Below are 25668 nucleotides of genomic sequence, written 5' to 3' on the forward strand. Positions count from 1 at the left end.
TCATGAATCTCCAAGGCCCAAATGTGTCTCACTCTCTTTTGCATGTGCACACTCTTCAACACTTGCAGACATGTTCCGGTGTTGATACTGTATGCCTAATGAAGAGCAGAGAGCATCTGCTAGAGGACTTAAGTGTGTGTCTAACAAGTGAATACTGTGTCTTATGAAATTAACTGCAGAAACATAGAGATAAAAAAAAAAACGAGTTGTAAGACAGTTTGTGTGAGTTCAATTCAGTTCAGTTTGTCCTTTAGTGAAGGTGTCCATAAGTCAAACACTGGAGGGCACTGTTCGGTCAAATATGACATTTAGGCAGCTCAATAATCTCAAACATAGTGTGTGTATGGTAGTATAAACAACAATGACATCCAAACTGAGTCAGTATTTTCATAAGTAAAGACACATATGACGCATTAGACAGCAATCTCGCCTTTTTTTCTTTTTCTGACTTGACTTCCAGCTTATATTTGTATTTTATGGACCGTGCACAGCAAGTACTGCTAATAATTAACATTGTTTGAAACCTTCACAGTGAAGCTCCTCACAAAAATGTTTGGAGTCAAACTGTAGGAATCAATTTATCTCCTGTTTCTTATGTTAAGATTGTAATGGAGAGAGATAAACTAATAGTTCAGGTCATAAAAAAACAACTATAGCTGTTACAATTCATCGTGAAGGGAACATATATGTGTGTATTCAAATTTCATGATACCCAATCTAGTTGTTAAAAAGCATTTCACTCAAACCCACAAAGGTCAACCTCATAGTGGCAATAGAAAAAGAGTCACAGGATCAGCAAAGTCTCAAGATTTTAACAGTAGTTAGCTAAAAATCCATAAGGCGGTTAATTTTTATTCAGAATTATTTCTATCTTTCTGTATTGTCAGACTATAATCAATTACAAAAGATAGCAAGCCCTGACAAACACCGGCTGCACAGCTGTAATGAAGGCAAAGTAGGCCACTACGATTTTATTCTTCTTATTGTAGGAGCAATTATTGTTTATATCCGTATGCAGCATTGTACAAATGAGAGTAGTTCTACTAAACATGGTTCTGAGGAGAAGGCAGAGCGTCACCTCTCCTCAGACAACTTATAATTCCCAGGAAAGTCTCAGTGTTGAACAGCGGGTGTTTACATGTTCAGTGGTCCAGTGACTCACACCTCTCTGTCTAATATCCCATACCTCCATCACTCACACCCCTCCCCAAAAAAGAAACATTTCACATGAATGCTGAGCACCTCTGCTCCAATCATGACAAACAATAAATGAATGCAAAAGACATAAACAATGGCAACACAAGAAAGATGTATCGTGGTGTAATTATTTTAGCACACTTTGTTGAACTGAATAACCCCAATCTTGCTGGTCATCGCGTCATTTTGAAAGCCTACTTCAAAACCTCTCTTAGCAACCTGCTGCAATGCTTTCTGTCAAAGTCTGTTTGGACAAGTCCACATATACAGATAGTTTGCAGCAGCGCTACTGGAGCTCGTCCTATTCCTCCTCAATTACTCACCGAGAGCAGTTTACTTTACTGCCTCTCTACTCTGCCTCCACCCATATATGGATTTGAGATGCTGCGAGTATGAGCCTTACTCCTCTTTAAGGACAATTCCTGAGGAAGAGGAGAGGAGAGAGAGGAGAGGAGAGGGAGGAGGAGAGAGAGAGGAGAGGAGAGGAGAGGGAGAGGAGAGGAGAGGAGAGGAGTACCAGGGTCTATTCTAATCAGGTGGACCAGAGGGTCCAGTCTCTTTGGTTTGGATAGCAGCCGCTTTGCTACACCCACAATAGTGACACACACACACACACACACACACACACACACACACACACACACACACACACACACACACACACACACACACACACACACACACACACACACACAAACACACTCAGGAGGGTCTCTTGGCTTGATAATCTTTGGTCTCGGGGTCTCAGAGGTATAAATACCAATGTCTTTGCTGCAGGGTCTCCAGTTTCCCCAACACAGATTCATAACTGAGGAACAGAGTCTACAACCTAGCAACCACCCCCTCACACACACAAATTACCCATACGTGACAGTTAAATTGGAGTATGTCATTTGCAAACAACATTTCAAGTGCTACCTGTCAGGTGGGTGTTTAACCAGTGGGACAGCTGTTCATCTGGGATTATTTGAGTCAAAGTAAAGGAGTTGTAGAAAGAGTGTGTATGTGGGTGAAGTTCAAGATCATAACGTCTCCTTCTGCTGAACAGACTCCTTCTTTCAGCTGCAAGTTGAATCCTTGGTCTTTATTTAGACCTGGACATTTAGGCCTGGAGACATGAACTCCTGACCTACCTTTTAATGAGCATAGATCATATGTCAGATGAAGGTTTGAAGCTTCATAAAAACACAACACACCACCAGTTTTCTTCATCATTGGGGTGCAGCTCCTGATCTCATCTCCAGTGATGGTTTCATGGATGTGAAGCCGACCTTAATCAGGCTGCATAGAGCAGCTTCCCAACACCACTAACAACCTTTCTCTGTTGAAGATGTTAGCCCCCTCCTCTGCATGTAATCTGTCATATCTTGGAATCACAAGCTCTTCCAATCAAGTTACCCCATCACCTTCCCTTTTTGGGGCCACTGGCATGCATGACGTAATTTGGGAAGCGCTTTCACTTGCAGTGTGTGTGTGTGTGTGTGTGTGTGTGTGTGTGTGTGTGTGTGTGTGTGTGTGTTTGATGTGTATTTGATGTGTATAGGCGTGCGTGTGCGTGCAGGGAAAGCGTCAGTACACCAGCTGTATTCCTTGGCTGTGATTGGGCGAAGGGCGGTGATTCCTTCTGTCACGATTTGGGTCGCTCCCACCGGAGGACACCGACCGTCTGAGTCCAGCCTTTACCGGAGACGGAGACGGTGTGCACACCGGCAGGAGAGACTCGTGAGGGTTTCGGCTCGAGGGCTGGACTGACAACTCGGGATTTGTCCTCCTTGTGTGTGTCAGTGAGGAGAGGAGAGGAGAGGGAGAGGGAGAGAGGAGAGGAGAGGAGAGGGGGGGGGATCTTCATTGCTGGAGCGACCAGCCGCCTTTTATTCTGTCGGGGCTGCGGTAAAAGTCGTTCACGATGCCGGTGTTTCACACCAAGACCATCGAGAGTATCCTGGAGCCGGTGGCCCAGCAGATCTCCCACCTGGTCATCATGCACGAAGAGGGGGAGGTGGACGGTAAAGCCATCCCAGATCTGACGGTGCCGGTGGCCGCGGTGCAGGCGGCAGTCAGCAACCTTGTGCGGGTGAGTCCCGAGTTTGAACCAGGGCGTCGATTCCCTAAAAGCCTCACTGTTACAGTGTCTGCATCCAGTCAGCCTGTCATCCAAACTTCCAGATCGACATTTGTGGAGACAAACTGGTAGTGACTGGTCTGACTGTATGGCTCTCATTTAATCAATCACACATGATTGACAACAGTAGGGCATCACACTGCCCTGCACTACACATGGAACAGTAACAAATAGCTTATGTGGCAACTAGATAGATTCATTGCAATCCCATCTTGATCTTTGCTTGCCATTAAAATGATAAAGCTGCCACACACCCAGCTGACGCCCATGCTTGTTTCATGAGCTACTGAAGCAGGTTACATCTTTTATTTCATTTTTTTTTTTTTGCAGCATGTCAAACTTTGCCCTGTTTGGTAATCAGGTGGCCAGTGAGCTCAATTAAGTTTGTGGGAAGAAACGAGTGCTAATTAAATGAACAGGATGCTCTGTCTCTCTCTCTCTCTCTCACACACACACACACACACACACACACACACACACACACACACACACACACACACACACACACACACACACACTGTATGATCAACAATGAGGGAAATATCACTTGTCATTAAACTGAGATGTATTATTGCAAAATGTGCAGTTTGTAGAACAATGACTTTAAATCCTTGGTAATAACACCCATAGAGAATAGATACACTCTGTGGTCATTTATCAGACTCCCACCTCTCCCCCTCATAGTAACTCCTACACTTTCCTCCCTGTTCTCTCTTTTCCTCGCTCCTTTCAACCCCTACACCTTATCTCTCCCATTTCTCCTCCTCTGTGTCGTTTCTTCTCCGTCACCTTGAGTCTAAATGGTCATTTTTGAATAGAAAGAGACAAGCTTCAGTCAGACAATGATGTCTCCTCTGTAGGCACTGACTGGAAAAATCAATACGGGCCACATCATTAATGCTGGTCCGGGTCATAGCTATTGATGCTGGGGCAAGCGGGCTTCTCTCACTCAGGAGAAATCAGCAGCAGACAGAAGCTAACACTCATTAACACTTTAATTATCGAGTATGAGAAGAAGTTGGTTCCATGTTAATTTGAGCCTAAATGTATTCCTCAGGGTGGAAGGTCACACTTTGTGGGTAAGACTTGATCAGACAGGATGAAACAAAAGCTGTTAAGGCAGGTTGTATGGCGGACTTGGGAGGAGCTGTCTATGCTCTGTTAAGCATCATAGCTGTTGTATTTTCCTCGCACCTTTATGTACATTTGTATTGTATTCTGCTGAATATTGCTGAAGCACATCCCCTTAGTGCTGATCTTCTGGCCGTGGCTCCTCTGTACTTGTTTTCAGTTGGACTGCCTTTTTTAAATAAAGTTTGAGGCTGTTACTTTGATATGATGCTGGGATGCAAGGGACCACAATTACTCATCTGGAAGGGAATAAACTGCTGGCCAGATGATTTTGTGATATGTCTAAGAATACGGCAGAAGAATTTTGAAGTAAGACAAACATTGGGATTTTGCAAATCCATTCTGGGAAGATCATTAATATTTTGCACAGTCAAGGTCGACCTTCAATTTTATCAATGACCATTGTTTTCTCAGTTAAGTGTGAAAAAGATTAAATGTGTGGAAAAAGATTAAATCAAGCCATATAATTATAATTTATGACATGCTATGATATTAAAAAGTTACACTGCAAAACCCTTACAAACTGCACACTTAATTAAAGTTATTAGTAAATTTTAAAGGGACAGTTCACCCAAACACACAAACTTTGTTCTTTGTCTTAATCAGAGTTATCTATCCATTCAGTTATCTGGTGTGAATCGCAGTGGTTTGGACGCATCACATGGAAACTATGTGATTGGATAGTCTGAAAAAACATTAAAGTTTTGAATAGTTCACACATAACGCTGCTGCTCCCCTGTGCAAGGACTCTTAAGATCATTTAGATAAATATCTCATTAACTGATAATGAAAATGGCTATTCAGTTTGGACTCAAGCACAGTGGCGTATCTTAATGAAAAATCCCCCTTTTTTTGCGATACCATCCAGCTGCACTGAGTCCTTGATATTCCATTGTTACCGGGCACACCTCCCCATCTCTCTCCCTTTCTCTGCCCGTCCTCGTTGATCCATTCAGTTGATCCAGCCAGACAGTGAGCAGAAGGAGGCTAATAGCAGCCTCAGGCATGTCGCTGGGTCTCAGATAATGGAGATGCAAGGCTACAGGGAGAGATAAGGTCTGAGGACACTGTGACACTGGAAGCTGTCGGACAGAGGAAATGCTTTCCGGATGGAGGGATGGAAACAGAATAGAGAAAAGGGAAACATGCAGATCCTGTTTTTTCCTAAAATTTACTGTTGCATTTTGTACTCTCAGATACTCTAGATAGCAGCACAGCTAATTGCCTACATATGTAGTTGAAGAAGTAATTACAAGTAGTTGTGTAGTCCACTGATAGAGGAGTGAGAGTTAAGAGAGAGAGTAATTGGGGGATAAGAAGGTGTTGAGAGAGAGTACAAACAGTGCTTAAGAACAGAGCTTGTAAAAAACTGGATGGTTGCTGGGTAGGTGAACTTAATTAGATGTAAAAGACACCTGAAGCACAAACACACTTCTGAGGAGACAGGCTTTATTTTAGAAAGCTGATTCATTCCTACACTTGCGCAGTCTGAGCTAAGATATAACACAGTATACAGCGACATGCCACCATCACCGCAAGAGTCCCACTGCACACTGATACAATTACCCCGTCCAGGGTGGGCTGGCTGTTGGGGGTACTTAAAATCTAGGTCACTGAGACACTTAGACACACACACACACACACAAGATGGTGTCAGTGTCCATCTGTCAGAGGTTGTGCGGGGGCTGACGCTGATTCGACTACAGATCTCAAGGATGCTGTTTTGAAAGTGTGAGCTTGCCGAAATTGTGCCGATGACAGAGAGCTGCCTCGGCGTTGTTTGTGAAGTATCCGCTCCTGAAGGAGTCAACATAGATCCTGAGTATGTCTTGGGGGGAGGGGGAGGAAGGAATAAATAGATTCACCGTTGAGTGAAGTTACCACACACTGGAGAGAGAAAGTAGAGGGAGAAGAGGGGATGCGAGGAGTGAAATTGTCGACTGGAACTGTCGAACAGCGTGATGCAGAATGAGGAAAGAAGAGGAGGGATGGAGAGAGGGGGAGAAAGACCCACTTCAGTCTGACTCCGGCACCCGGTGAGGGGGGGAAAGTGTCTCTGGCGTCTTCAGACCAGACTCTGCCAAGCCTGATAGTCCACCCTCCCATCTTCAACACACACACACACACACACACACACACACACACACACACACACACACACACACACACACACACACACACACACACACACACACACACACACACACACACACACACACAACTGTCCACACACCAACTGTCCTCAGCCTGCTCTACCATGTAAAAATTCATTGGCAGACTCAGGATGGGCCTTAGTTTCCGGCTGTGTGTCCACACATCTCATCTGCTTCTCAGTCCGCCTCAAATCTACTCCTGGCTTATATTATATTACAGAATGATATCCATTTTCTGTACTGTGTTCTCAAGTGCTTAAATGGTTAGTTTATAAATTGGATTTTCAATTGACAGAATGATGATTTATTCCATCCAGCTTAATGATGTAATTTAGGATCAAATAAGTAATTTAAGGCATGTCTTTGAAGCTGGACTATCCAACATTTCTGTATGAATAATGGATCAAACAACTATGTGTAACGTGAAAAGGGTCACCTTCAGAGAAGTATCACCCAACTATGTAGCTCCTTTCCACTCCACACGTGTTTTAGCGTCGCTCAGCTTATTGTGTTGGTGTTATGACGTACAACTTTCCTGCGTTTACTCACTCTCAAAGCTTTGGTGTTGATTGTACAGGCAGCAGAAATTAGGGACAAACTGGTGAACACTTTGAAGCATTTGGAAGCCAGAGAACCATGTATTTCCCTCAGATATTTCCTTGGTGGAGACCAAAATAGAGCTAAAAAGAGAGTGAATTTGAAAGAAACATCCCTCAGATGGACACAACCATGAGTGATGAATAATGTTGCTTAGTGCTTTACATATGTAAACAAGACTATGTCTTGACTCAGTGCGTCCAACAAACCACTTCACTTCTCATTTATTATGTATTGAATAATCGATGCCAAGCTTTTCTGATTACCAGAAACTCTGGAGCTCACCTGATCCGTCAACTGATGTGACTCGGGAGTTTGTCCAGAGTGTTGCATTAGGGTGATCTCTACTTGTGGAGCAACATTTCCCCGCTGCGGGACTAATAAAGGATTATCTTATCTTATCTTATCTTAACATTCCTCACAGTTTAGAGCAGACAAACTTCCTGCATGTTTTAAACAAGGAAATTCACCAAGATATTTTTAATCCTTCAGATACTTTGATCATATTTTCGCAGTGTTTGTGAACATTCATTCGTACAGCACTGCTAGACATAAAGTATTAGAACTAGACCTAAAATAATTGTTAAAGATGGCATAGGATGCAAAAGAACACTTTTAATTTTGAAAGGGTGGAATGATCATGAACTACATCTTATTTATATGTAAAAGTTCATTTTCTCAGTATTATCATTGCATGATGTTGGTGTCTTCGTGTAGTTGGATATTGAATTACAGATTAAAGGTTTAGTGTTGTGTTGTTAAAATTCATGCTTAAACACTTGAGCTTGATTGGTCCTTTCAAAACAAGACATATTTTGTGTTGCATAGATTAGTTACACAAAGATGAAAACACTGACAATTCTTGTTCTTGTGGTTCATAAAATGCAACCACTGATAATGACATTAATTATTGATGTTTTACTAGAACAAAGCATAACATTGACTGAAATGTCTTTTCACGCTTTATTTTAGGGTAGACCAGAATAATCTGCAGCAGCATAAATGACTGTAATGGCAAAGTGGTTCAGTGTTGGGGCCAGAAAGTCTATTAACTGACTTTCATCGATGCAGCAGCAAGAGACTGATGTCATCATCTCACTGTAATTGCATTTCAAGTGATTGTGTTCTGGTGCTTGCTTCCGGTTTTAGGATGTGTTTTGTGTGTGAAAGCCAGTGTTTCTCAGCCTGCTGCATCACCATAAGAAGAAGTGAGCAGTGTCACCTTTGTGTGTGTGTGTGTGTTTGTATGTGTGTGTGTGTGTGTGTGTGTGTGTGTGTGTGTGTGTGTGTGTGTGTGTGTGTGTGTGTGTGTGTGTGTGTGTTACCCACTGAGATTCTGTATTTAAGTGATTTATGTAATTTCCATAACAGAACAGGGAAAATGTGTTATTCATTTTAAAATCAGCATGGTGGTGATCATGTTTCTTTGCAATAAGCCGAATATGAAAATGCTTAATGCAATAACAACCACAGCAGGACAAGAATATAGATCCAACAGTGAGGTTGAAATGTTTGACGCCAATGGCTCACATGTATTACATTGTTTATGTATTTGTGGAGTGACAATGTTCATGTGTTCAACCAAATCTGCAGAAAAATGTAATCAAGGTCCTTAACGTATGGAAATAACGTTAAGGATAATAATGTTTTGGCGTTCCGGAAAGAAAGTACTGTGGGGCACACTAAGGATAAAAAAAATCAAGCTTCTCTAATAGAAAAATCAATACTCACAGTTAGGACTGTCAAGTTCTATTTGTTCAGTAAAAAGAGAGCACAGCTCCTGAATATAATTTTTGCTTTAATTTTAATGTGAAAAGTAATTACACTCCTATCAAATATTTTCTGCATATTTGATGTACTGACAACTCTACAGACCTCCACTAGAGCAGCACAAACATCTTTCCAGGAACCATTTCTCATGTAGAACAACAGTCGTCCGAGTCGACAAAAGCCCGAGCTGCCTCTCCTCGTAGCTTGAAAGATATGACATGCACGCAGGGTTGAAATAGGTGTGAATTGATACACACCCGTTCACCCCTCAGACTATAAATAGTGCTCTCTTGAATAGTATTTCCTGTCCTGCTGCAGCTAATGATATAAAATAAATGGTCCATCTTTGTGTGTGTGTTTCAGGTGGGCAAGGAGACCGTTCAGACCACCGAGGACCAGGTGATGAAGAGAGACATGCCACCTGCGTTCATTAAGTAAGTTTGACTCTGAAGCACTGTGCAAGAACAAGTTCTCCCTTCTGTCCCTCTGTCACCCACAGTCACTCACAGAAATACCCAGTGACAAAATTATGGAAGTGATCCACTTTATCTCAGTAGACAGAGAACTATTTAGAAACGTGGCTGCATTCCCAGCTGCAACAAAGAGCCACTTCTGAGGCCCCGGCAACCTCCTGCTCTCTGCATCCAGGCCGCTGAGAGGCTGTTTGTTGTTCTCCAGCTTGCATCCAAAGAGCTGACGTGAACTCTGAGAGCTGCTACTCAGCAGTCCTGCAGCTTTGACATCTGGCTGTGTTTGCTTGCCTGTGTGTGTAGCATTTGTTTGTGTGTGTATTCTTTTATTGTGCATTTGATATCATCAATTTCCAGTTTGTCCTCTCCCTAATTTCCTTCTTGTTGTTGCTTGTTTTTCAATTTCCACGATAAAAAAAGAGGTCTAGACCTCGAGCAGATCCACACACTCTCTCAGGCCCACTCGCACATATACAGGGCTACACCATAAATCTCACTCACAGGGCTTAGAAAGGGGCGTGTGGGAATGTGAACCAGCCTAAATTTAGATGAACCAGCAGCCATGGATACCCTGACCAATGGGGGGTCAGAAAGAGGAGGGACATGGCTGAATTCAAGTCCTCTTTAAATCCATCTTCAGGTTAAGCTTATTATTAATATCTAAAGAATAGGAAAATCAAGTTAGCAAATGACATCCCCAAACTTTAACCACTTTAGCATTGTTAATGAGACATTGGCAGATTTAACTGAATTAAAGGTTACATTAACAACCCAGAATTTATTGCAGGACATTCAAAGCTCTGTCATTGCTCTTTATATGAACTCAACAGAGAAAAACTGTTCAAACTTAGTGCTCTTCCCTATGTGTGTCCTTATAACCAACTCTGGTTACCAGAAGAGCATCTATTTTAGAGAGTGGCAGATGGCTTTCTTTTCCAGACATGAGATCGAATCTATTTGATTTACAAAGCGATACATTCCTATGATTCGTAAATGTATTTACGCTGCTTGTCTTAAGCCAGATGTGTATTTTCAGGGTGGAGAATTCGAGCTCTAAGCTCGTCCAAGCCGCTCAGATGCTAAAGGCAGATCCATACTCTGTTCCTGCACGAGATTACCTGATCGATGGATCCAGAGGGATACTGTCTGGAACGTCTGACCTGCTCCTTACCTTTGATGAAGCAGAGGTGTGTGTGTGTGTGTGTGTGTTTGTTTGCCTCCCTATATGCTGCTTATATGTGTGACCTGAGAATCACTCTTACTTCAGAGGTGTGGTATCTTTCAGGGAAATAAAGCTTTATATAGCTGCACAGAGGAAGGAGGAACTCAGCTCAGAGCAAGTCTTTAATGGAGTCTCAAATGAAGCCAGATCTAATCACTGAGATCAAATTACTTCCCTCTGTCATAATTTACGATGTGTGTTTGTGTGTGTGAGGATATGGTATGTACCAGCCTGCATGGTGTGTGTGTGTGCGTGTGTTTTACCCATGTTGTAGGGACATATATCTGTTTACCCATCTGTTTACTTGCCTTCCTTTGGAGACAAAATGCAAATGTCCCCATAACGTAAATCATTACATTTTAGGTTGAAGCTACGTTTAAGTTAAGGTTATAGTAAGGGTTAGGATTAGGCTGGTAGGGTGAGTGTGAGTGTGAGTGTGAGTGTGTGTGTGTGTGTGTGTGTGTGTGTGTGTGTGTGTGTGTGTGCGTGTGCGTGTGTGTGTGTGTGTGACACTCGTTTTTTAAAGAGCAACTTCCCACAGTCACAAGACGTACATCACAAGACTGTACACAGACACAAACATGCTAACACACACACAGACACACATACACCACACAAATAAATGCTTTCTTAGAAAATCTTATGCACACATTGATTCTTGTTCTCATAACAAAGAAGTTGTCTCTAATCATCCTTATCAGCCGTTGTTTTATCCCTGAATACATGATCCGCTTGTGATTTTGTCTGTGTTTTGTCTTAGGTGCGTAAGATAATTCGTGTGTGTAAAGGTATCCTAGAGTACCTGGCAGTAGCTGAGGTGGTGGAGACCATGGAGGACCTCATCACTTACACCAAGAACCTGGGACCAGGTCAGCCGGACTTACTTACTTTAAATCTGCTCCTCAATTAGACGACGCCATGTGGTTTGTCACTTTAGGGGTGAAGTTTAATGCAGTTTGACTAAAACTGCGAATCACTTAGGTCTATTAAAAGAGCCCTCATCCAAAATTTGTTTGAGCATTTACGTTAAAGAAACTTTCATCAACAAAATAATATTGAGAGATTATTCCTGGGCATTTAGGACAATTTACAATAGGGGATAGCAGAAAAAGCTTGGAAATACAGTGGAGAGACAAATTGTTTGACTGATGTCTTCGGCCAGAATCAAACAGGTCAAGTTGCAAGGGACCTCTATGTAATAAAAATAATAATCCAAGCTTGCGCTAAATAACCTCAAAATACATACAGAAATCATCAGAGAATAACCAGCAGTTTAATTGATAAGGAAGGTTATGGTTATTTGCAGCCATGTTCCAGTTACACTCGGACTTGAGGACAACTTGGTTAAGCTATTTTTGTCAATAGCAAATGCATCAAGGAATTCAAGTCCTATGAGCAATTGAATCTCTATCAAAATCCTCATACATTGAATTAAATCAAACTGCATAGTTAATTACTAATATTACAAATGCAGCACACTATTTGGAATTTGTGGTTCTGTTTTACAAAGGCCACCACAAAAAATGATCAGTGCAATAAACTTTTGATAGACTATTTCGTTGGTTAAAGATGCATCTGCCATGATGAAAAACTAAATTAACTTCCGACTGCTCCTCTGACTCTAAGATGCTGTGATTAAGGATCAGAGTCCTTTCACTGGAAGAGGAGCAGGACCATAAACAGGCTGTTTATCATCAGAGGTAAAAGGTCAATTGTGTTGCACTGTGGCATAATGAGCTGGAGGAAATACGATGCCAAGGCTTCCTCACATTTGACTGATGCTGCCATTGTACAAGATCAGACGTCCGTGAAGTAATGATCTGCCTGGAAGTGTTGGAGCCACTTCACAGTTGGTGAATACGCTGGAGGAAGCCATCGGCCTCTGATTGTTTGAGTGCAGTTAAAGTAGTTATGCTAACGCTAACAAACCCAAGGTCACAACGATTTGCTTCATTCTACCTGCTGGTCGGCTTGATCTTGGTAACCTCTAGATTTCACAGGAAAATAACTTCTCCCCATGTTTTTTTTATTTTCCTCAGGGATGACTAAAATGTCAAAGATGATTGAGGAGAGGCAGCAGGAGCTGACGCATCAAGAACACAGGCAGATGCTCGTCAACTCCATGAACACTGTCAAAGAGCTGCTGCCTATTCTTATATCCGGTAGGTGCAGCACAGGTCACTGAGCATCCTGCAGTTGTTATAGCAACGCTGATAATTACAGTCATTAGCTGCTGGGGATGCCAGACTGACTGCACACACATCGCCCACTAGCTGCTCTGCTAGCGTCTCTTAAACTGTGTACTGCACCAGTGAAGAAGAGAAGCACACACATTTTGACCCGTGGTTTGGTCTTTCAAGGTCACTAACCACTGTAAGCACTGTCAGCTGTGAGACGCCAGCTCACTGCAGCCATGTTGAGAACAGTTAAGAAGCAATAGCAAATGCTCCACTGTCTCTAACTGACCAATAAAGTTTTGGTTGGTTGAATATTTTTTCACATTTCTGGTAAAAACTGGTTAAGTCCACGTGTATCTTTTAGATACTAGACTACTAGTGGGGGATTTCCAAATAAAAAGTTGCTTATTGTGTGATCTTTTGTGATAAATATATGCTTCTGTATGACTGTAATCATACGTACTCATGTTTTTGTCCTCAGCTATAAAGATTTTTGTCGCAACCAAGAGCAGTCGAGGTGCCGGCGTTGAGGAGGCAGAGAGGAACAGAAAGTTTACCTTTGAAAAGATGAGCGCTGAAATCAACGAGATCATAAGAGTGTTACAGCTCACCACGTGGGATGAAGACGCCTGGACCAATAAGGTATAAGTCGTGTTGCGCATTTGAACTCAAAATTTTCTTCATTTTATGCCCTAAATCCCGAAAAACTACTTCCCCACACACCTAAATCAGATAATCACTTTTGCTTTGGAGTGCCTGTTTGCACACACATAGCCACACACTTGATCCACACATCCCTCTGTGCTGCAGAGGGCATCTCCAAAATAATTCACTCTTTACTTTCTAATTTCACTTTTTCTTTTTGCTTGATAGTATAACTCCTGGTTTTTCTTTTTCTTTTCTTTCTTTACCTTCCTCCTCCATTCTTTTCCTCCCTGTAGAAGGTAAGCCTTTTTCTCTCCCCCTCTGCAGTTTCCAGCATGCAAGTGTGTCTGTGTGAGAGAGTGAAGGAAATAATGTCCTCATGCTTACATATCTGTCAGTGTGTTATGTGTTTTGGTCCACTGACTGTCAGCTGACGTGATCTATATTCTCACAATATTGTTATATGTGCATCTGTTTGTCTCTATGATGTCCATTTGAGTCAAATGGCTTGAAACAGATGACGTTATTTAAGTTTCAAGCTAAATAACTTTATTTTTCAACAATAACAGCTACAGACATTCAATACATGTTCAATCATGGTATTTTCCTTCTTGTGCTGCTAATGTTTCCTGTGTGCTAGAGCTGCCTGTAGCGCAATAAGATGCTGTTTTTGGGCAGAGTATACTCTCTTTGAAATGTTTCTTTGGGCATATCAGTTAGAGACTGTGTAACGAGATCATTTACTGGTAAAGTTAGGATCTGTTTCACTGGTCTAACCTGTAACCCTGCATGTATATTGGCACACAGCTACCTCAGACAATGATCTGTCTGTTTGTGTTTCGTTTGTGTGTGTTTTTGCTGTGAACATACCGCATACTCTGTGTATGAGCTGTGATAAGCACTTACTGTCAGTGTGTGGGATATCCGCCTGCACACGGTGACTGTCCTTCAGTCGGGTCATGAATTATAGAAATTCACTGGTTGGAGTCCAGACACATCCATAATAGATGGGTTGTATTGAACGCTTCCACTTAAGCGGCTCATTCTCCTCTGAGCTGGAAAAAAGGCTTTTTCCTATCTATCTAGAGTTTATGGTTATCCATCCTTAAATGCCTAATTTTACTCCTTTTCTTAAGTAATTTAAATTTGTAATGCAGCATAAAGACTTGTGTTGTTACTAATGACTCTATTCACAGTTAATAAATAATCTATTACAGCTTTACAGCTAATAAACATTCACTAAAGTAACTTTCGAGTCGCCAGTTTGAGAGCCCGCAATTAGGTAGATATGTTTGGCTGCAACGCTACTAACGCTGTAACCATTTATAGTAGTTATTATAGTAGGTATTAGTAAAAAGAAATACAAAGTTTCAGCTATGAATGTTTTTATATCATCAATAATTAACCTTTTCTGGGATCCTTGAGTTTAAAGGAAAAAGCTGGTGATATTTTATATTTATCTCATTGTCGACAACAGGTATTTCTTGTGTAGCCAAAGCATGATAATATATAAAAATGGAAGCTAATCACCAGCATTGTAATTTATGTTTCATGAATCTGCTATAAAAACTGACTTGCACAGCAAATGTGTATTGATATGCCCCGGTAAGTAGTCCCAAACAAAAGCTCTATTTATTCCTGTCTGAGTAGCTTTTGCTAAAAATGACAGCGCCCAGCTGTTTTTAAGAAAATTACTACTTAAGTCATCACTGGCAATTCTTTATTTACAGTATGCCATGAAGTAAAGCGGTACCTTGTAATTAAATACCCACTGCTGTTTTGATAGAGCTATACACAATGCTGCATTCTCTCTTTCCCTCAGGATATGGAGGCTTTGAAGAGATATCTGGCTTTGATTGAGTCAAAGATGGCACAAGCTAAAGGCTGGCTCAAAGACCCCCATGGACAACCAGGTAACTGGTTAAGCTGCTAAAACATTAAATCAGCTTTTTATGTGTTATTCCACAATGTGATCCTATTGCTTGTCGTCGTTCACAGGAGACCCCGGCGAGGTGGCCCTGCGTGTGATTCTGGATGAAGCTTGTAAGGTGGGAGAGCTGTGTGCTGGGAAGGAAAGGAAAGATATTCTGGCAACCACTAAGGCTCTGGGACAAATGACTGACCAGATTGCTGATCTACGAGCCAGGTAGTTTGTTTGTATGACTGTTTTCTTTACTTCCCTGTGTTGATATAATTTGTCATCTTGTGTTAGCTGTGTGTGTTTTTTTATGTTTATAACAGAGGCCAGGGTCCTACCCCGGGGTGTGTGCAGCGTGCAGGCCAGTGCTCACAGGGCTTAGACTTGTTGTTTGGCAAAGTGGACAGTGCTGCTCGCAGATTGGAGGCTCTAATCAATGCCAAGCAGGCCATCGCCAGGAGGCTAGACGCTGCACAGGTCAGATAAAACAATACAGTAATCCATGTTAACCCTCTCCCCAGTGAATGACACTTCCTCTCTGAATTATATTTATACTGTCTATTTTGTTCTATTTGATTGCACTTGTCATTAAATAATTTAAGTTATAAGCTCATGTGATTAAGAGCAACTGCTTAATGCTAAATATACAATGTTAGGGAACTTTTCCCATTCTTGCATTTAAAGATTTCTGATGCATTTTTCTTCAGATTAGAACTAAGCCACGTGTTCTAATGTGCATTTTTAGGCCTGGTTGGCTGATCCTAAAGGCGGTCCTGAGGGAGAGGAGAACATCAGAGCGCTACTAGCAGAGGCCAAACGCATCGCTGATCTATGTGAAGACCCCAAAGAGAGGGATGACATCCTGCGCTCCATCAGTGAGATCGCAGGCCTCACCGCCAGACTTGTGGAGCTACGCAGACAGTATGCTATACTTCCTTTGACAGATGCATGACCAATGATGTTTTGTGCCTTGATGTAATTCTTAGACTCTTTTTCTAGGCTCAAACTGCAGCCTCATGCGGTCAATAGGTGGCATGTCTTGCCTGACTGGACAATATGTTGTTGCCTGTCAACCCTTGGCATCAGTCCCACGATAAGGTTTCTGTTTGAATATGTTGTGGAACTAATGGGGCTATGGTAATAATGTGGAGGGTCAGTAACAGTTTGAGGATCAAAAACTTAGTAGGCCTTAAAGGGAAATACCACTCGAATGTTTACACCACTGAATAAACATATTTGAAATAATTTTCATTAGCAGTCTGATGGCCAGTTCATCGGGTTTAGAGCAGTTGCCTCCCTGAATGGTTCTGTCGTTCAGTGACTCACGACAAGATGAGCAACCATTATAAATATTCTGTGTACTCCACTTCCACTGCTTGTATTAACCATAAATGGAAACCAGGGATAAGTCAAAGCAAATCAATGGCCCAGCTTTGGATCTGATCTTTTAAAGTAGAACAATCTGACTGCACTAGTACACAGAAAGATTTAAAGGATAATCATACAGTTCCTTGTCCAGGAACTAGTACTTTGATAATGTGTGGCTATTCAGTTTTATAAACACAGTGTGGTCTTATAAGGACTGACTGTACAGTCTTAAAAAGACATGCTACAGATATAAAGTAACTCTATTTTCAAGTGTATTATTCATAGATAATTACTTATCTTTTGGCCTGGGATCTGTTAATCATAAAGAAACTCACAATATATTTCTTTAAGCAGAACTTGTACCTTTATGTCTGTGAAAAAAAAATGCCCTCAGTATAGTAATAATATAGTACCAGTAATATAAACTATATTGTCTTTTCTTCTGGCCACACAAGACAAAAGTGAATGTTGACAAAAGCAGATGAAAAAGTGGCATTAGCCTTTGACAGTATTTCCTTTTAAGGTGGTGTCTAACAGAGGTGTGGTGAGACTTTGGTGGGTTTAAAGTCTGTATTTAATTTCTGTACTACATGGCTTTTACACTCTTTTGGTTCCTCCTAAAATCATATCTCTATCTGTCTCTGTCTCAGGGGTAAAGGGGATAGCCCAGAGGCCCGTGCATTGGCAAAGCAGATCGGGGCGGCGCTGCTGACCCTGCAGTCCAAAACCAACCGGGCTGTGGCCAACATGAGACCAACCAAACCCGCCGTGACCTTGGAGGGCAAGATGGAGCAGGCCCTCCGCTGGGTGAACAACCCTGGAGTGGACGACAGAGGAGTAGGTGAGAGGGGTTGGGTGACGGCTCTCAGGAGGGTTGATGTATTAGTTTAAAAATAAACGCTCTGACCTTCTGTGCCTTTTGTCAGCCTGTGTGGATGATGGAGAGTGTGTGAAAGTGTTCAAGGCAGCACCAAGCTAAGACTCTTTGTGTTAGTAGTTAGTGGGATCCTGAACAATGTGAGGTGTTTGTGGTCCACGAGGAGAGATTCAAAGTGTCTAATTTTCATCATTCAACTGTCATCTTCAACATTTCTGAATGTGGTACGGATATGACTGTGGTGGTGACTGATGCAAGTTCCTTAAACGCCAACAGGGGATCAATGAATGACTCAACTTAACTTACTTAGTCATTTAGGAAGCACTGTGTTGTTTGTAATGCTTTGTTTGATGCCTGTTGCTGTATCCATGCTCTGTCATTTGATTGTTTCCTATTTCCTCCCACGCTTCCCTTTGGGAGCAGAGTGTGAATTACTACAGTGGAACACAGGTACCTGTCCACTTTATGCTTTTTTAGAGGATATAACCAAAACACTATACACTTTGTGACCACTTTTATAATTTACAAGCAAAGATACATGAACAACAGCTACTTCTTAGCCCTTACATGCCATTACTGAATGATAACAGCGAGAAAAAAAGAGGCTTCATGTTTAAATAAGGACTTGTAATTGTTGTATCTGGGTTTTTATCGATGAAAGAGGAGGTATTGTGTGTCCAGGTGTGAGTGGTGCCCTGTGTCTATCCCCAGGCCAGGCAGCAATCAGGGGAATGGTTGGAGAAGGGAGGAGGCTGGCAGGAGGCCTGATAGGCCCGTACCGGCAGGATATGATTGGACGATGCGACCGAACAGAGGCTCTTATGACATCATTGGCAGACATGGCCAGCAGGGGCGATGCTGAGGCCCCTCGTGCACGAGCTACAGCCGCACAACTGCAGGACAGCCTTAAGGTAGCTCAACGGCCTCACAAACACACACATTCATTTATGAATGAATCACTCCACTGTTATTACAAACTTGTTCAAACCCACAGAGGTTGTTATAAATTAGAGGCAAGATCACAATGTTTTCTAAATATAGAAATATGTGGGGAAATATATGTCAAATTTTAGGCAATTTTGAATATATCCATTTTATCAAATGGTGCATCTATAAAAAACTCTTCTCTTGTATATATGATGCATACATGGTAATTACTATTTAAAGTGTTGTTGCAGAGCTCCACCTAGTGGACTGATAACACTCTCTGCTTCTACTAGGACCTGAGGCAGCACATGCAGGAGGTAATGACCCAGGAAGTATCTGATGTTTTCAGTGACACCACTACCCCTATCAAACTGCTGGCTGTGGCTGCAACGGCTCCACCTGACGCCCCCAACAGAGGGGAGGTAAGTAACGTACAAAAATCTGTGCTGAATTTTCTCCATCCAGATGTTGTGTGCTTGTGTAAAGAATGGGAACCCAGTGAGGGAGGATGATTGTGACTGCAGTCTGACTAAACTAGAATAAATGATTGTTGAAGGTTTTTGAAGAGCGTGCAGGGAACTTCGAGGCCCACGCAGGTCGGTTGGGGGCGACTGCAGAGAAGGCTGCTGCCGTGGGAACAGCCAATAAAAGTACAGTAGAGGGGATACATGCTGCTGTGAAACATGCCAGGGACCTCACACCACAGGTGCTAATGTTTGTTTCAGTGTCCCTGAATTACACAATTGTAAACAATGATTAATACATGTAGATGTCAGAATATGTCACACACAATCTGACATGTTTGTTAATGTTCAGGTGACCTGTGCTGCTCGGATCTTGTTGAAGAATCCTGGAAATAAAGCAGCATACGAGCACTTTGACACCATGAAGAACCAGTGGATTGACAATGTGGAGAAACTCACTAGTGAGCATTTCTTAATATTTCTCATGTTACTTCGATATTGACAATTTTACATTTACAAGTAGTTGCAGTGTTACAGCAGGCTGCAACAAATACATCCCAAACTACATGAACATACTGTAAATGAGATAATAGAGAGATAAATGTGTGTGTGTTTGTATGTGTGCCTCAGGTCTGGTGGACGAAGCCATCGACACCAAATCTCTGTTAGATGCCTCCGAGGAGGCGATAAAGAAAGACATCGACAAGTGCCGAGTTGCCATGGCGAACGTTCAGCCCCAAATGCTTGTTGCCGGGGCAACGAGCATAGCAAGACGAGCTAATCGGGTCCTGTTGGTGGCTAAGAGGGAAGTGGAGAACTCTGAAGATCCTCGGTTCAGAGACACAGTGAAACATGCGTCAGACATCCTCTCCCACACCATCTCACCCATGGTGATGGATGCCAAAGCAGTGGCTGGTAACATACAGGATAAAGGTACAGGAATACACAGCACAAACACATGTTTAAGATACTGTATGAGACAGATATACTAAATTTAGTATCTCTCTTTATCCTCCACAGCTCTGCAGAAGGCCTATCTGGACTCGTGTCTGAGGATTCTGGCTGCAGTCGGCAAAGTTAGAGAAGCCTTCCAACCTCAGGAGCCTGACTTCCCTCCTCCACCACCTGACCTGGACCAGCTCCATGTAAGCACATTCAAACACACATATTTACAATTTTGCAAAGAATTTTAGCAATTCATTAATACAGAGCGGGAAAGGCATTTTTCATCAGTTTTGATAGCAGTGACCTTGAACTGCCAACCGCTTCAGTGGAGCTGCTCAAGGTCCCACGGCACAAAGCTTGAAAGAGTTGGCCCTCAGGTGTAACTGTAAATGGGAAGCTGGATGTTGCAGAGCGCATACTAACTTAAATATCTGTGGAAGATTACATAAAAAGGTTAAGACTAAATAAAATGTATCTTAAACCACAGGCCTGTTTTACTTCTTACTGTGAGTAATTGGGTCGAATCACTGATCTGCCAATAATATAGAACAGCTGTGTCTGTATTAGGCTCTCTGGGTGTTGTTAGAGATACACTCTCTGATATTTCTAAAATCTACAATAAATGTGTCAATGTGCGTGTTTTCCAGGTTAGTGATGAGCAGGCTCCACCCAAGCCCCCCTTGCCAGAGGGCGAGGTGCCCCCGCCACGTCCCCCTCCTCCAGAGGAGAAGGATGAGGAGTTCCCAGAGCAGAAGGCTGGAGAGGTGCTCAGCGAGCCCATGATGGTGGCCGCCAGGCAGCTGCACGATGAGGCACGCAAGTGGTCAAGCAAGGTCAGTTCACATAAAAACACACAGAAATATACAGTTTGCATAATCACCCCATCAAATGTGTTTCATTTCAAAATCAGTAGCATACATACAGTTCTGGGTAAAATGAGCTATCTGGTTAGTGATCTCTCTGAATTGCATTGTCATATCCTGAAATCAAGTCTTTCCTGAAATCCCGTTGATGCTGAAATGTGGAGATCAGTGGAGATTTCAGAGGGGAAACTGGAAACTGTCATCTGTTCGAGGTGTTGGCATGTAAGGTTGTTAATGACTTACACACTTATGTGCAAGAAATAGAAAAATTGTGGAGAGACAATTCAACCTCCAGAGAACAAGCGCACAGACTTTGTATTCTTTGTACTCTTATCCCCATTGGTGTCTATGTTCTGTATGTGTGTGTCCAAGTGTTTTTCTGTGTAGGAACTTTATATAGGAATAATGATTTTCCAGGAATAATGTCCTCTCGCTGTCTTTGTGAAGATATTGGGCGTTTTCCTCTCTATAGCTCTCCTGACAGTTTTTCCACACCTGTTTAATGATCTATGCATCAGAGGTGTTTTTCGAAATCTTTATTTTTTGATCACACTCAGTTTCCCTCCACACTCCTAGTCTCCTAAATACATTCGAAGTATGCAAACCACTGGTTGCGGCTACAGTTAGCCCTTGTTTGCAGATGCTTTACAGACTGTCCACTCAGCCACTGCCTCAGAGTAAGGCACGAGATCCACCTGCTACCTGCCCAAACCAGCTTCTCTTTCCTCTTTTTTTACCCATCTTTGCTTGCGTGTGCAGTTTCACCTCCCTCTCCTTCGCTCCTGCACAGTGCTTGTATTTGCTCCTCCTCCCTCCTCTAAATCCCATGTCCTCTGTTCTTTCATCCAGTGCCTCTCATACTGTACTAAATGCCTCCTTTTTCCATGCTTCCTTCCCTCCTGCCATCCCTGGCTTTCTCCTTCCCTTCTTCTCCACAATCCTCCATTTTTTTCTCCTCCCCTCTTTCTTTGCCTACCTCCCTTTCCTCCCCATCCCAATTGATCCTCCAACCACGACAAAACCTCCCCCTGCCCCCACCTCCCCACCCCACCCCAACCAGCCAGAGGATGAGGAGGCAGTAGAGGAGAGAGAGGTAGATGATGAAGATGAGTTTACTGATGGTGAGGATGACTATGAGCCAGAGCTGCTGATGATGCCCTCCAACCAGCCTGTCAATCAACCCATGCTGGCAGCCGCCCAGGCTCTCCACCAGGAGGCGCGCAAGTGGTCCAGCAAGGTCTGCGCACACATGAGTGCACACACAACTGGGTCAGAGCATTTCTTCATGGCTCCCTGTTTTTTGAGTAGCTGGGAAGCTCATACAGCTTCTTTGACCCCGCAACAAACACACGCACACATCCACACATGCAAAGAGATAAATGCACCACACGAGGAGGCTATACTTGTGTGGTGCATTTATCTGTCTCTGCAGGACGAAGAAACACCCTTTGGAGTACCATCTGACTGTGGCTGTGCAAACGAAAAGCTCCGTATCTGCCACTAAACCTCCAACTAGCTGTGGCTGATTTGTTGCATCGCATTCAGACGTGGTTGACACACGGTTATGCTGACATCACCCTAAGGTTGTACTAAAAGTCAAGGATTGTTGGAATGGCAAGTTTGTTTGTTTCACCATCTGGATAAACTGGCCCTGGCTTCACAAGTCCCTCCCTCATGTTCATGATTAGGTCAAGTGGTTAAAAAGAGGAGCCAGGCGTTCTGTCTTGCTGTTATCACTTCTATTAGTCACTCCTTGTTTTGCCAACCTGTAAGGCTGAGGATGACAGTTTCCCAAAGAGTTCTGGGGGATGTAGTTTTGTAGTTTAGACTGCCTGCTTGCCTGTTATGATCACCTGCTTCTGCTTCTTAATCTCTGGGTGCGTACTGATCGCTCCAACACTGTGAACATCACCTCATGGGTACTAACCTCATTCAACTGAGATGTGAGGTTCTCAACACTGTCCCGTTCAAAACTACATCAATTTCAGAATAATCTTCTTCCACAAGGGGTGAAGAATATGTGCTAACTTGCACTGACACTGCACGCAGCTTTTTGCTTGTTAACTTAGTGCCTGTTTTTGCTTTTGTTATTCATTCATACAAAGGACCAGCATTCTTTTATTGTTTGATAACAATATTTTCAGTATCCTACATTTTGATTATAATCAGACAAATGTGTGGAAACATGACTCATACAATATGTCAATATTGCAGTCTCATCTCATATCCAAAGCCATGCTCCACTCAAATACCCCGCTCACAGCTCTTACTGCTTCGTCCTTTACCTCTCCTCACAGGGTAACGACATCATAGCAGCAGCCAAGCGGATGGCTCTGTTGATGGCAGAAATGTCTCGCCTTGTTCGTGGTGGAAGCGGGAACAAACGAGCCCTGATTCAGTGTGCTAAAGACATTGCCAAGGCCTCGGATGAGGTGACGAGACTGGCTAAAGAAGTGGCCAAGCAGTGCACTGATAGACGCATTAGAACTAACCTGCTGCAGGTAAGGACATACTCGTACAGACTCATAATGAAAAGTCCTTTATGTCTCGTCCAGAAAATTATTTACATGTTTTTTCTCCTTCCAAAGGTGTGTGAACGAATCCCTACCATCAGTACTCAGCTGAAGATCCTCTCTACTGTCAAAGCCACCATGCTGGGACGAACAAACATCAGTGAAGAGGAGTCAGAGCAGGTAAACTCACGAAATTGCACGTTACCGAGAACCAATTCAATACCAGCGATCTTGTTTCCACAAATTTGAAGACTGTATACAGCATGGCATTACTCATATTATGCAAGACAATATGGGGCCAGAAAATGATTGATATAACACTGAATTTTATAATCCCAATGTGTACATCACGTTAATGTTGCAGCTGGTAAAGGTGGGGCTACTTTAAACTACTTCTTATACTGCTGGGTAGCTTGTAAATGTTCCTACAAAGTCTTATCTGATTATTAATTATAATCATTATTATTATTATTATTATTATAATTAATCTGAAACTGCAAAGTAGCTAAAGGTACTAAAATAAGGTTGTGGAATAAAAACTACGAAATTTAGACGTATAAAGTACCTGAGTTAGGTAGTTGAGTAAATGTATTTAGTTACTTTCCACCACTGCTGAATTACTGATAACTTGTTTTAATTTTGTCACACCTGACTTGTTATTTCACGTCTAACTGCTTCACTTCTAAATGTTTCCCTCACCAGGCCACAGATATGTTGGTCCATAACGCCCAGAATCTGATGCAGTCGGTGAAGGAGACCGTCAGAGAAGCAGAAGCAGCCTCGATCAAGATCCGCACAGATTCAGGGTGCACTCTTCGCTGGGTGCGTAAGACCCCCTGGTACCAATAAACAAACCTGGTCACTGAAACTAGTAACACTCTTAGCTTACATATCACCAATAGCACACACCTCGAGTAAAGCAACATGCATACTCATTACGAGTAAACATGTGCACTTCTTCAAAGAGGAAACTGATAGTAATGTGTTTTTTTCCAGGAACCATTAGATTTGGTACCAGGCAGGTTTCATTTATTGGAGTGAGTTCAGCTTTGCTCTCCAGTTCTCTTTATCTACAATTGTGGTATCACGTACATGTGGGCTGATCGGAGACAGTTTTGAATATATATTTTTGGTATGTTGTGTTAAAAGAGTTTATCCAAATCCCAGGTATATATTTTTTGCATGAAAATGTTTTTTTCTATTTTCTAAAGGCAAATTAAAACATTAAGACACTTATCTCCTAGAAGACATTTACTTTTAATTCAGTTTTTTTCTTATTGTCTATTGTATATACAGTAATTATTTGTTTTATAGACAACACTCAGCTATGAGCTTTATACACCGAGTTTGACACTAGAGTGTGGAGTCCTGTGTGGGCTGATGAGCTCTCCTCTCTTCATGTTTACTTTTAGTAAAAACGCTCTTCTTAACTGTAGATTTATGAATTCGTAAGTGATACATCATCACTGCTGTCTGCTCATGTTTATACTTGAAGAACTAAAGAAATCTTCTGGATTAAAAGTGTTAATACTTATAGGCAAATGACAGTTAAAAAAATGATTGTATATTAAAACAAAAATGTATGGATGTCAATAAACCATGTTGATTGCAGGAAGGTTCATACAATAGATAAGAGGTTTTCACATGACATTTGCATTATGAGTAACGGTAAAAGTCAAGGTGAGTTGAGATGTTTATTGACTGTTTTGAGTTCTTTGTTTTAACTTGTGAACAGTGAACAATGCCAAAGGATTTGTTTTAGATTACTGTAACCTTCATCTTAAACATTAAAATCCAGGTTATTACAAACAACGAGACAGACCTCTTTAGAGAAGCTTATGTATTGTTTTTTTCCCTCTTTTTTTAAACTTACTATAGTGCTTTGTTTCTGCACTATCTCTGCAACAGTTGAACTGTTTGGATATTATATTCAACATTTTTCAAACACAGTCATTCAACTTCCTGCTTTTTAGACTTTTCTCCTTGTGTGAGCTCAGCAGTCCCACTCTGAATGCTCTGAAGCATCAACCCAGATTTTCTAGAGATGACCCCGGTGGTTTGAGATCAGAAACAACCGTTTTATGTGACATCAGGCATTGATGTCGATCTAGTCATCTATGTGTATGTGTGATGCCTCTTTACCTAATCAGTATTAGTGAGCTGTTCCCATGATGGTTAGGGACAGAGCTCTAAATGTTAACTGCATTTTTCATCTTTATTTGGGCCGACGAAGCATGTAGCAGTCTCTGACCTCTCACTGAGAGCGACAGGGTGAACCTCTGTATACTTGATGTGTTCATTCACACCCT

General features: G+C 42.2%; 1 protein-coding gene across 1 annotated transcript; it reads left to right on the forward strand.

Moving 5' to 3' along the window:
* Nucleotides 1–3103: 3103 nt before the first annotated feature.
* Nucleotides 3104–24584, forward strand: LOC129092286 (vinculin-like). The gene is made up of 21 exons (XM_054600180.1): nt 3104–3271; nt 9334–9404; nt 10477–10627; nt 11423–11531; nt 12702–12824; nt 13321–13481; nt 15307–15397; nt 15483–15630; nt 15726–15879; nt 16148–16323; nt 17421–17611; nt 18359–18558; nt 18868–18996; nt 19131–19280; nt 19391–19499; nt 19669–19971; nt 20059–20183; nt 20631–20816; nt 23144–23347; nt 23435–23539; nt 24062–24584. Exons 1-21 carry the CDS (start codon nt 3104–3106, stop codon nt 24206–24208), a joined length of 3201 nt encoding a protein of 1066 aa, XP_054456155.1. The 3' UTR covers nt 24209–24584.
* Nucleotides 24585–25668: the final 1084 nt, after the last annotated feature.

The sequence above is a fragment of the Anoplopoma fimbria genome, chromosome 6, assembly GCF_027596085.1.
Source record: "Anoplopoma fimbria isolate UVic2021 breed Golden Eagle Sablefish chromosome 6, Afim_UVic_2022, whole genome shotgun sequence".
NCBI classification, from domain to species: domain Eukaryota; kingdom Metazoa; phylum Chordata; class Actinopteri; order Perciformes; family Anoplopomatidae; genus Anoplopoma; species Anoplopoma fimbria.